This window comes from Cyprinodon tularosa, unplaced genomic scaffold (assembly GCF_016077235.1).
Source record: "Cyprinodon tularosa strain WSP-4 unplaced genomic scaffold, ASM1607723v1 ctg871, whole genome shotgun sequence".
In the NCBI taxonomy this organism is placed as follows: Eukaryota; Metazoa; Chordata; class Actinopteri; order Cyprinodontiformes; family Cyprinodontidae; genus Cyprinodon; species Cyprinodon tularosa.
Window position 1 is genome coordinate 293570 of NW_024039642.1, and position 13405 is coordinate 306974.

Here is a 13405-nt window from a genome sequence, read left to right on the forward strand (position 1 = left end):
AGCAAATATATATATATCCATCTCCATCCATTTCCATCTTCCTTGGAATCTGTTGCCCTACAAGAAAGCACTACAGCTGCCTCACCTTCCAGGCTCTTTCTAGTTCCTCCCTGAGGCTGCAGGGATTTCTCCAGTTTCCCATCTTCTTTTTTCCCAATGTTTCCATCATATGGGATGACCACATCAACCATTCTGAAATTCAATTTTTGCTGCAAAATTTTTATTAAGAAAATATATTATTACAGATCAGTCTAGGATTGATAATTTGACCAGAAAGAATCTCATTTTATACAAATGGAACAACAGAGAGGAGAGTGATTTTAATAAATGTAAAAACGGTTCACTTCATATAAACGTAGGCATTAACTCAAACAACAATCTTCTCAATTTCTGCATTAAAATCTCTAGTTCCAGTGGGGTGAATAGGCACTTCCTGTTGCTTGTTGTCATGGTGACAGTGGCGCCTCCAGAAATTTTTCATAGGGGTGGCCAGATGGGGCCACTTAAATTCTTGGGGTGGCACACTGAAGCTAATGGCCATATTTTCAGGATTTTAAGACTTAAATAAACACCTATTGATATATTTTGGGTTATTGTGTGATTTTTAATGTTACTAATGATCTAATGTGCATAGATATAGACCAGGGGTCTGCAACCTGTGGCAAGTGGCTCTTTGGACCTTCCACAGTGGCTCTTAATAACTTTGGCTACACATTATATTTTTATTGTGGTAATTAAATGTAATAATGATAATAAATACAGGTTTTAGCAGTTTTTTTCTTGGAATAATTTCTATTAATCTTCACAACAGAATGATGGTGAAAGTGCCAGTAATATTTAATTTTAAATCCATATTTTTCCATTATGTTGGAAACTATGATTTATTTTACATCCTTATCCACAAATGTCAGCATCCCATCCACCTCAAAATAGACATAAAAGGGCGTTTCTTTAACAATGACAACATATTTCCTACAGCAGATCTTTATCTAAAATATAACTTGTCCTTTTTCAAAAGGCCAGGCAACATTTGGGGCTCTGAACAAGTTTAATTCAAGTGGACTGAAGGCAAAATGGCTCTTTAGACTGTAAAGGTTGCGGCCCCTGATATAGACCAATAACAGTACAGTTAAAATTTTGAGTTGAACAATAATTGCTTTGTATTATCTAATCACATTAGGAATAAGGTGTAATTTTATTCATTTATTGAAAACTAAATTATACTGGGGAAAAGCAGATACTGGCAGATAAAAATAAGAAATTATATCTTTATTTATGTAACAGGAATTTCCCAACAGGGAACAACGGTCATATAATGATTACAAGGATACAAAAAAAAAGATTACAAGAAACACTTATATGTTAACTTATTCTTAATATATAAAAATATATATTATATATATATTATATAAATATACAGAGTCTTTACTCTAAGAATATTCGAGCCATTTATATCTGCTGTACCACTCTTTAGAAAAACATATTTTCCTGTCCCCATGACAGGTTCTAGGGAAGATGTTTAGTTGTGGCTGCTTGGGCTGTTCTGCTCTTGACTGGGAGATATCTGCAATGAAACAGGAGCAAAAGTCCGTTATTCTGAAATCAAAATGATGACACTAATAATAAATGATAATAATACCAGAATCTCCACCGTAATGAATAATTATAGCTGTATTATTGGCCTACAGGCATTTTGATTCAGAAAAATGAAAACTAACCCATCAACATTTTTTTTTTTTTATTAATCAAAATGAATAAAAAAAACTTTAAGTGAGTCCTTATTGATTTGTGATTTAATGGAAACACAAACAAAACATACATTTCTTTCGAGGATATTATTTTCTAGACAATTCACTAATTTCATTTTTATGGCCACATGGTCATAACTTCACCTGTCGGTCCAGGAACACCTGCTTTTGCTGAATCCTACCATGTTTCACTGATCAGTGGTGCTGGCTGTTCCTGCTCTGCTGCCTGATGCTTTTCCTCATCACTGTCTACTATCGCTGACTCTGTTTCCTCGTCATGCTGCTCTATCTGTTGCTTCCCTCCATCCACCTCCTCTTTCTCCTCCTTCTCACTCGCTCTCTGTTGATCCCCTGTCATCTCTTTATCTCTTTCCACTGTTATTTTCTTCTTAAAATAAGAAGATATATCTCTGGACTTTCTCTTCATTGTCTGGAAATTGACAAACCATACATAAGCACAAACAACGTTAGCTACGTAACTCTGTCAAAAAGACACTCAAAGTCGCTGTAACAGGAGCTGATACAGTTCATTTATGCCCCTCTTCTTTTACAAACGAACGATTTGACTTATTTACTTACCGTTAGTCTTGTTCGCTTTCTCTATGAGTTCTTTTAATCACTGTTGAAGGCGGGCACGCGCTAAACTGTAGCTGTCTGAGAACGCAACTGCTGCTCGATGGGACGGAGTGGGGGCGGGAGGGGGAGGGGAGCGGCTGGTGAGCTACGGTGCGCGAGAAGGTCTAGAAGAGCGGCAGTGTTGCTGGCTCTGCATAATGGGATAAACCGCTAAACTGACGCTACTACCATTTACACTGGCGAGTGGGGTGGCCAGTGGGGTGGCCAGCAAATTGCCAGGGGTGGCCGTGGCCACCCCTGGCCACCCCCTGGTGGCGCCCCTGCATGGTGACTCATTAAATCGGGGCTCTACTGATAACGGCTTTTTATATTTGTTATGCTGGTTAAGCTAACTCACAGCAGCTTTTATAAAACAGAAAACTCAGAGTTTCAGAGTTGAGGATTTGAGTCTGAGTTTGTTAAACCTGCTTTTTGAAACAGACCTTAGAACATTTGACTCTCTGGTCACTACTGGTTTAAACCAGATTGGAACGGCACGTCATCCACAGACTCACATTCACTCACATTCTGCCTCACCAACGTTTCCTTTCTTTAGTTCTGCCTCTAATCTCATCCACACCTTGGAAGATATATTGAAATGTAATATATGTAAGTTTGTTTTCACCAGAGTCGTTCCTAAAGCAACATAACAGTCTGGTGTTGTTTGGCCATCTGCTCCCAGAGCTGCTAACTGACCATTAAGACCAATTATAAGTGAAGGGATTAACCTGAAGAAAAACACTATCCCCAAGAGGAATGCTCTGGATGATATAATTCTGTCAGCTGGGATTACATACAGTGCAGTGTGCTTTGCTCCAACCAAAGGACAGTGAGAGCCAAGCAGATATGGTCATAAAATCAGCTTTTATCCATTAAAACGGGCAAAATACTTTTTCATTAACTGCATCAGCTTTCCTTGATTTAACCTCAATTAATCTCAAGCGTGTCGTCTGCTTGACTTCACTCTCCTAAACACTGAAACACACTGGGTTAGAATTGGTGGAGAGCTCCTTCGTTCGCCCATCCAATGGTCTCAGAGGCAAAACTGTCAACGTAGCAAAAAAATATAAGAAAAACTCTTCCGTATTTCAAAAGACTCTCATCTACGTTTACAAGATTTCATTCCGAAAACAGTCAGAATCACATCTTAAGGGCTGTTTATCCTCCAGCAGCAGTGTGTAGCAGTTAGCTTGTCGCCGGTATGATGCAGATATTTTTGATTTATGCCCAATATTGAAGTCTACGCTCTGCTATTCTACACTAGAGACTGACACGGGAGTGGATTTTCACTCCTGTCCCGTCCCACTCCCACAGAAAAAAATTGTGTCCCGTCCCGATCCCGGGCCAGAGTAGAAATTTAAATCCTGTCCCGTCCCACTCCTGGTGAAATTACTCCCGCTCCTGCACCACTCCCATTCTTGTTTTTGAGCGCGGGTGAAAAACTTTACTATTGGTTTGCTCCCGCTCCCGTCTGCTCCCGTTAATGTTTAATCCTGTACCGTCCCAATCACGTGATTGTTACTAATACTGACCATCTGGTCCCACGGAAAAAAAATGTCAGTCTCTATTCTACACCACAACGCAAGAGGGACAATCAGGAACTAGCTAGGATTGTGGGTGTGGTGGGGTGGCGTGTTTCTCTTCCGGTAACGGAGGTCATTCAACAGCAATGATCACCGGACCAACGCGCACTATGAGCTGTCCTTTTCGTTTGGAGAACAGGACGCGTTCAGATGTGCGTATTTCCTCACTTCTTCGCACACTCGCTCTTCTAGCTGCTCCATCTTCACCACTCGTTTTCCACAATAGAGGTCATACAAAACAAGCTAGTAAGGTACCAAACAGGAACTACGCATATTGCTGCTGTCTGTTTGGAGTGCAGCTAATGGACGGATCCAATATGGTGGACACAATAGAGGCCGACGAGAACGCGAGTACATACTCGCGTTCTCGTGAAGTCCGTTCTTGGCGAGAACGCAGGAAGATCGGACTTGACGAGAACGCGAGCACGCAAGCACGTATGTGTATTGGAACAGAAGCGTACTCGTGATGTCATAACATGCGACGTTCTTGAGCATTTCTTTAACAGTCAAAACTATTTATTCCCTACACAAAACATTTTGAAAATAATATTTTTAATTTCTAAAGCTTAAAAAAACATTAAAAAAATTGGACGTTTGGCCGAATTAAAGCAAAAAACCGCCATCAGAACGAGCGGTAGTTAACACATAACTAGACCGAGAGAAGTGCACTACAGACGGGGTAACATTAGCCCTGGCTGCGGTCACTCTGGTCCGCTCAACGTCTGACTTTTTTTTTAAATTTCGCACTAACTCTGTAAACAGGCCACACAGGGAGGCTTCAATGTATAATGTTATCGCCTCAAACGATTTCAAAACGTACTTTTGAAGAACAACAGCAGCAGAAAAGTGAATGTTTAACTTACCACTGTGAGCGCTGTCTGGAATCAAGCTGCGGCCGCGGGGCATTCTGGGGAAGCGGTCAGTCTGAAGAACGCACAAGTCTGCTCTGATGCATGCTCGATAAAGAGGGCGGGGCGAGAACAACATCCGGAGATTTGGTGCGTTCTCGATCTGACGTCCTCGCAAGTACATCCCGCTGCAGCCTGGCTGCAGCGGGATGCTTCTCCGTTCTCGAGAATTGGAACGGTACTCGGGCTGAGGCTGATGACGTGTCACGAGTACACGAGAACGCTCAAGAACGCATATTGATTAACGGCCAGAGTTTTATGGGGGCCCAAGTGTTTCTTGGAGGATGAGAAAATGATTGTGATAGAGCGGAATACTATATAGTTGTGGCTGAGATCTCAGATAATTCGTAGAGATAATGTCTCTAGTCTGCAGGAAACTCCCTCAGACTCACTCAGAGACCTGAAATGTGTGTCAGCGACAATCCCAGCAAGCCCCCCCCCCACACACACACACCTACATACCCCCATGTTGACAGTAATCAGGAGGTCAAAGTGTTTTCATGGCACACATTCCCTCTGGTTGCTCAGTTCTACATTTCTTATCATCACCTTTAAGCTCTAATATCTGAGCATCTAAATAAACTGACCTCAGCTCTTTAGGTGCACTTTTCACATCAAATGTTTATTTTGCCATTTTGACTATTTCTAAACACCTTTATATTGTTTCCTCATTCTATTTTTCTGTTTAAGGAAATGTTCTTTGGTTGTCTTTAAGTTTTTTACACCCCCCCCCCCCCCCCCCCCCTCCTCTCCCTTCACATTTCCTACACTTTCCAGGGAAGTTAACCACCAAAGCACGCCCTCCTCCCTAATACCTCCCCCTCTCCTCCCTCCTCTGTGCCAGAGGAGAGGAGATCTCAACCAGAGAGCCGACAAAGCGCAGCAGAGCTGAGCTGGCGGCCCCAGCAGCACATTCCTACAGCTGTTCAAAGCTGAGGAAATCCTCAGGGCTGAGGTAGGCTTCCCTGCAGCTGGGAGTCAAAATGACTTCAGTGTAATGAAAGTTTTCTAGCCTGACATTACGGCTGACTTTCTCCTCTAGCTGTGAGTATTTATGTCTTTTATACTCAGAATATAGCTTGAAGATTTCAGGGTTGCAGTGTTGAATGCAGTTTGGGTTCAGTGCAAAACTTTTTAATGTTCTTTACACTCATTTTGCTTTTAGGTAGAATCCAGCAGGAGACATTGATTCTTGGAAATCAGTGATTAATAAAGAGGACAGACGTCAGGAAGTCTCCTATCAGGACAGAGCTGAAGGAGCGGGTCTAACGCAGTCCAGACCTTCAGCATTTCACCCCTTAACCTCTGTCCATTAATCCCTCCCCCCTCAGTAAACTGACTGGGGGGCATCTCCACAGGAACTCAGCCTCAGACATTAACTGAAACACCGTGCGCTACTTTCCCTACTTGCCCCCCCGTGGCAGCTGCTGTGTGGATGGAAGGTCAAACTCAGGCTCCAATGGGGGAGTCGTGTCACCCCCGTTCTCCCTCTCCAGAGGGGGAGACTGTGTGTGCAGCTCTGGCTCGTTTTGAGAACACTTTGCAGGATGCAATCAGGAACATCCAAGCGGAGGTTAGCACTTTTAAGCTGGATATAGAGCGGCGCTGTGAGGAGACGGCCAACCTGAGCGGCCCCCTGGGACGGGCGGTCCTCCAGCTCCAGCAGGAGAACCAGCAGCTCCGGAACCAGCTGGAGGCTCTCACAAGGCAACTAGAGCTCCTTAACGGTGGAACGTGTGAGTGGAACATGATAAGCAATAACCACAATCACAAGAATGAACTGCATGATGCCCAGAGGAACCACCAGGACGTGAAGGAGGTGATTCATGGCAAAGGTCAAGTGAGCACCCAGAGCCAGGCTCCTCACCACATGCAGAACTTCCCTGTGGAAAACCTGGCGCCGTCCTACAACAGGCTCAGCAGTCAGTCGAACCGTGCCACCCGGTCCTCTTCCCCCACCATATGCAGCAGTCCTCCAGCTGCTTCCAAAGGATCCTCCATGGTTCTGAGCCCGGGGACGAGCAGCAGCCCCTCCATCACGCGCTTCTCCAGCAGAGCTACCTTCGCTGTTTCCAGCATGACCAACGTAAGACAAGCAAACCTTTACTTTACTGCTGTGTTTTAAAACTAATGAATCCTGCAATTATGATAAATCTGTTTTAATCATCATTCATGTCATGTGACAATGCCAATTAACTTTAAATCTATTATTCTAGTCTCACCATCTAGGTCACACATTCTAGCCTAAAATAAGAATGTAACACACTGGAGACCCACTAAAGATACATGGAATTATTTAATTCACCTTTTTAGATGTATTTTTTAATTATTCAATGGGTCAGTTTGAAATTTAATGGTAGATTTAATGTTGTAAGGAAGAGGATTAGGGCCACTAAAGAAATAAAAAACAGTTAACTGAAGTTTTTAAATATTATTTCAGTTTAATATGGAAAAAAAGTCAGAATTCTGACTTTAATCTGAGAATTGTGGATCTTAATGTAGATGGGCCCCATGAGTAATTTGGAAGGAACAGGAACACATTGATTGATTTCATGTATAAACATGCATATCTTTATCCCGTGCGGGCAGTGCTTTTATTTTATTTGATTTATTTTTATTTATTTTAGTTATTTTATCTTATTGTGCAGCACTTTGGAAACCATGTGTTTATTGAAATCGTGCTATATAAGTAAAGTGGATTGGACATTGATGGAAAATGATGGAATTAGGCGAGTTTTTCCATCCTTGGTGATGCTACTTCATTAATGGAAGAGCAGAAGGTGAATAAAACCAGAGAGATAGTCTCTAAAACAGACATGGCTACGGCTGGATGCTAACATGTTTGTTAGCTGAGATTAAGGATAGATTAAAGTCGGAATTCAGACTTTTTACTCAAATTATACTGAAAATCTAAGTAAGTAAGTTATAATAAAATCAGTTAACTTTTTTTTTCCCCAGTGGCCCTAATCCTTTTCCTTAGAATTGTGTATTACATAAATAAATAAAAGTAAAATCTACTTAAGGCCGGCATACATTGTGCAATATTTGTTTTATTAAATTTTTTATTGTGCAATATTTTCGATTGTTGCTCGCAGCTACAGCTCACGCTGTACGATGAAAGGGCAGAGTTTAAAAGTTCACAGCTACTGATGGCGCTACTCGGACTCGTCTATCTGGAAGCCAAACGATTAGCAGAGGAACATGAAGCTCACTAGAGAGAAACGCGCTGCCTTGGATATTTGGACAATTTTGTGCTTGGAAAATTCTCGCATGACAGGAGAATCGTAGCCTCGTGAGACCATCCTGATCTCGTGAGCTTTCAAGGTTTCACTCCCAGATCAGTCTGGAGACTCTCCGTTAAAGAAAATTTAGAGCCGTTCACCAAACGAACGTCCAATCAGCGTTGGCTTTGAGGCGGGTTGAGGTGTGACGCAACGAGAAGCGCGACAGTTCAGTCTAAAGAACATGGCAGCTTCAGCCGATGAAACTAGTGTTAACATGGCTATCGAGCAAGTTTTATCGGAATTACAGAGTATTTCTTCACTGAAAGAAGAGCAAAACACTGCTCTGGAGGCTTTTCTCAGAGGAAAAGATGTTTTTGCTCTTCTCCCGACTGGTTTCGACAAGAGTAGCCTGGCTGTTAGTACGTCATATGCTCCGTTGATCTGATTGGTTTATTTGGCCCGTCTATCACCAACATAGGCCAATCAGCTAACCAGTATTTTCGCCCCTTCCCAAAATTACTTCAATGGAAGGTTTCCAGATGGATATGCGGAGCAAATCCATCTGGCGGAGTCAGGTTAGGAATTAGGAGACTTTTCTTTATTGTCATTGTAAACAATACAATGAGATTTGGAGAGCAGCTCCGTAAAAATGTAGCCTGACGTAGTCCTACTCAATTCTAGTCAGAATGAGTCTGATGCTGCTCCATAGAGCTGTGATTATGGGGCGTGTTTCGAACGAACCAGGAAAAAAAATGCCTCTGCACTCAATTGGATAGACCTACAACCAATAAGAGCAACGAAGTGCGTGACGTATGTTAAGCCACGCATAGTTGTTGTCCACAAAAATCAAAGCGTGCAGTTGCACGCCTAGAATAAGAAGATGAGACTTGATCGCGTTTCTCTGTTCCTCTTTTAAAATTAATTTGCTGTCGATATCTTCTAGAACAGACCTAATAGCAGAATCTACTCACCTCAACTCTCCAGCGGCAGCCATTGTTGTTGTCACTCAAGCGCGCATTGGTCACGTGGTTGATTACGTTACTGTTGGTCATCTGTCCATCATCGTATAAAGCCCGCCCTGACAATTTGATTGGATCGCCTGACAGTGGGCGATAATACTGGCGCTACTATGGAGCAATGCCAGACCGAACTTCCCCGACCTCAAACTTTGTGGGCGGGACTAAGTTCGGAATGGCACCCAGGCTAGTAAAAATGCACACATAAATAACATATACAATACATTAGTGCAAGTACGAAACGTAGGTTGAGTATGGTGACAGCTGGAATGAAAGAGCAGAAGGTGATTAAAACAAGAGAGCTAGTCTCTAAAACAGACATGGCTACGGCTGGATGCTAACATGGTTGTTAGCTGTCAGAATTCAGTCAGAAATCTGAGATTAAAGTAAGAATTCAGACTTTTTTCTCAAATTATGCTGAAATAAAATGTTTAAATCCGTTAACTTTTTTTTTTCCAGTCGCCCTAATCCTTTTCCGTAGAATTGTGTATTAGATAAATAAATAAATGTAAAATCTCCTTAAGGCCGGCATACATTGTGCAATATTTTTTTTATTTTTATTGTGCAATATTTTCGATCGTTGCGCGCAGCGACAGCTCACACTGTACTCAACTCAACTCGACTTTATTGTCAAATGTGCTACATGGTAAACATACAACACAGTTGAAATTGCAGTCCTCTCAACCCCACAGTGCATAATAAAATATAAAATATAATGAACCATAGCATAAAAATAAAAAAAATTATATATATAAAAAAAATAGAAATAAAAACCTAAGATATAAAAATAAATACTAACTTTTAATATTAAACATTAATTGTACGATGAAAGGGCAGAGTTTAAAAGTTCACAGCTACTGATGGCGCTACTGGGACTTGTCTATCTGGAAGCCAAACGATTAGCAGAGGAACATGAAGCTCACTAGAGAGAAACGCGCTGCCTTGGATATTTGGACAATTTAGTGCTTGGAAAATTCTTGCATGACTGGAGAATCGGCCCGAAGGGGCAAAGGTCATACAGTGTTTGCCCGGCATTACTCTACGGTTATTTATTTCATGGGACATTCACATGTATATATTTTAAAATATATTTCGGCCCTTCATATACCACAGGGATCCCATTACAGTGATTAATAAAAAGCCTCTGACGACAGTGGAACCCCTAATCAATAACTTAGCAGATGTATTCACCCAATATTTCCAAAGCAATCAGCAGAGATGTGTATTTTTTTTTATTAACTATCAAGTTTTTAAGCTAATTAAATGTTTATGTTCGCAGATAAATTCCTTCTTTTGTTTCCTTTTCTTTAATCCTGAGCTGTATCACTTTTCACCAGGCTGCACTTCAGGTTACAGGTGTCCTCATTGATCACCTTTCATTCATAATGTTCGTTTAGCTTGAGCCAGTATAAGTCTGCGTGTTATTCTATCACTTTTCTTTCAAACAGCAAGAATTTCCCTTCTGGGCAGATCCTGCTTTATGTCTCCAAACGCTGAAGTGTCCATCCGTACACATCCTTTGCTCCATAACTCAGCTGCTTCTTATGCAAACGCCGTTGCTTTTTTTAACTTAGAAGGAAAGAGAGGATTAAAAAGCCAAAAGGGAAACTTCAGCATGTTGAGCAGAGAAATATTGCATTTAGAATGAAGCGATCTGAGCCGTGTTTGCACAACAGCTCTCTGCCAGGATGCTTAAGGATTTATGGAGCGCAGTAATATGAGTCGCAGCTCTTGGGAGGTGAGATTGGTGTGGTTGAGTGGGTTTTCAGACCTGATGTGAAATCAGTGTTGTGAAATGCAGGCAGTGGTTGGTCACTGTTACGTTTGTCCTGCCTGAACCATGTGGGTCCAGTTTAAATGAGTTCTAAAGGAAAAGTCGCTCATTTTCAGAAGTTAAACTTCTGAAATCTGGAATTATTCCATCCTGTTCAATAATTCAGAGTAATTTTCATGTGAATGTGCTTTACTGGAGGCATCCATGTTTGTCAAAGAACACTACTGCCACCTACTGGTTAGTGACATTGTCACGGTGCGGTATCGGCTGTTGATCAAGTCCCAGTGCTGTATCTGGTGTTTGTCACAACGCGCTATTATCCAAGTCATCTTGAAAACATTCTTCTTCCAAATGTTGGCTACATATTACGGGTTTTTTCTCTGGCCAGAAGTTCGATGGCAAATCCTCCCTCTTCAAGTTGGCGATCCAACGACCAACCCGTCCGTGGAGGATCAGGAATCAGAAAGGTGGAATAACTCTTTTTTTCACTTTTACCCGATGTATTCCAGCATCCAGCTGCCATGCACGTGGGCATTGTCAGTTTCACTATAGCTCTGGTGAATTTCAATGGTGAAGTCCTCTGGAAATCTTCAATAATTGTTGTTGATTGCAGATGTGTCTAGTAGTTCCCATTGATTTAGCTTGGAAAGCGGGGAGAATGGCGCTAGGCTTACCGCAACGTGACGTCACTGCTGGAAGATGGCAGGAGGGAGGGGCTACTATATTTGGGCTAAAATGGCCGCTCCCAGTGATCAGTGATCGCCACGAAAAAAATTTATTTTTATTTTATTTTCTGTGATTAACGCTAAACTCATGAAATCGCAGCGAACATATTAGTTTTACGTATCAATAATGATCCATTAATTATTGCTAAACCTTATGACTTTTCCTTTAAGTGATTTAAAAAAATGACTTTTAATGATTTTATTCATCATAATAAATGTTATTTGACTATTTAAATTATTAATTTAAATAAAATATTTATTTATTGATATATTTAATATTTTGGTATTAGATCAATAAATAAATGTATAATTTCCAATGATTGTGAAAATCATCTAATCCTAAATCGGTGTCTCCAGACGTCCCAGTTTAGGAACTCCTGACACACCTCATGTTCTGACACCGAAGATAGAAATCTATTTCTAGTTTTTAAACCACAGAACAAGCTTTCTACATAAAAACCAATACAATCCATTTGCCAATGGAATGAGGATTTCTACTCTTAAAACAAGATAATTAGATAATATACACTTTAAATAAGACAATGATTTTTTTTTCTTATTTCAAATGTAAATTATCTTGTTCCAAATCTAAATAAGTCCTTTTTTCTTAAAATATGTGCATTTGTTCTTGAATTGAGAACGTAAAAGAGACATTTTGCCAATGGAACAAGACAATTTACATTTAAAGTAAGAAAAAGCAATTGTACTGTCTTATTTCGAGTGCATTTTATCTAATTATCTTATTTTAAGAGTTAAAATACTCATTCCATTGGCAAATCATCTCATTTACCTGCTCAAAATAAGGGTAAATACATTTAATTTAAGAATTCCTTACTTATTTCTAGATCGTTTTTCCATTGTACCTCCTCAATACAACAAAAAAAAAACTCACTTATTTTAAGAAAAAAAGAATGATCTAGATTTAGACTGTTTTCCAGTGCACTGGAAAAACGATCTAGAAATAAGTAAAAATGTCTTAATTTAAGTGTATTTATCCTTAATTTGAGAAGGTAAATGAGATAGTTTGCCAATGGAATTGGTATTTTTATCCTTAAAATAAGATAATTAGATAACATGCACTTTAAATAAGACATTGCAATTGTGTTTTCTTATTTAAAGTGTAAATTTTCTTGTTCAATTTGAAAAGTGTCTCACTTATCTCCTCAATCCAAGAACAAATGCACTTATTTTAGGAAAAAACGACTTAACTAGATTTAGATTTTTTCCAGTGTGTAACTTTATTCACACTTTTTTATCAAATATTCAGTAAAAAACAAAAACAAAAAAACGAGAACTTGTTTGGCATCAATCCTTCATAGTGAAAGACTCTTGTAACCAGAGGATATTAATAATACTCAGAAAAAGGATTTTATAAACGCATGGGCCCACAGGCTGACATTATGCAAACAGCTTCTCTCTTGTCTCTGGCAGACAGAGGAAAGAATGTTATTGTATGAAATCAGTTGATCGGAGCCAAACCCACACAAGGCCACCTTTGTTTCACTCGGTCTCTGCAGTGGAAGATCCCTGCTGTCAACTTAGCACAACACACAGCGTCACCGTCAGTATCAGAAGATATGCAGATTCATTACATCTGTGGACAAAAGTCTGCACCAGAAAAACCATCTAGAAATAATTAAGTGTATTTACCCTTCGTTGAGCAGGTAAATGAGGTATTTTGCCAACTCACTCTTAAAATAAAATAATGAGATAATATGCACTTGAAATAAGACAATGAAATTGTATTTTTTTTATTTTAAGTGTAAATTGTCTTGTTCCTCTGGCAGAATGTGTCTTTTACCTCCCGAATCC

General features: G+C 40.2%; 1 protein-coding gene and 1 long non-coding RNA gene across 2 annotated transcripts in view; one reads left to right on the top strand and one right to left on the bottom strand.

Annotated features, from left to right (window-relative positions):
• Positions 1-1254: 1254 nt before the first annotated feature.
• Positions 1255-2627, bottom strand: LOC119775458. Its single transcript, XR_005279653.1, has 2 exons — positions 2328-2627; positions 1255-1564 (listed from the first exon to the last, which is right to left on the bottom strand). It is a non-coding gene; the product is annotated as an uncharacterized LOC119775458 (long non-coding RNA).
• A 3082-nt stretch (positions 2628-5709) lies between these two features.
• The window catches only part of smtnl (smoothelin, like), a 29859-nt gene continuing 22163 nt past the window's right edge, over positions 5710-13405 (top strand). The window contains exons 1-2 of the mRNA XM_038273423.1: positions 5710-5898; positions 6020-6940. Coding sequence (XP_038129351.1) covers positions 6290-6940 — 651 coding nt within the window. The 5' untranslated portion in view covers positions 5710-5898; positions 6020-6289. The remainder of the gene's footprint in view (positions 5899-6019; positions 6941-13405) is intronic.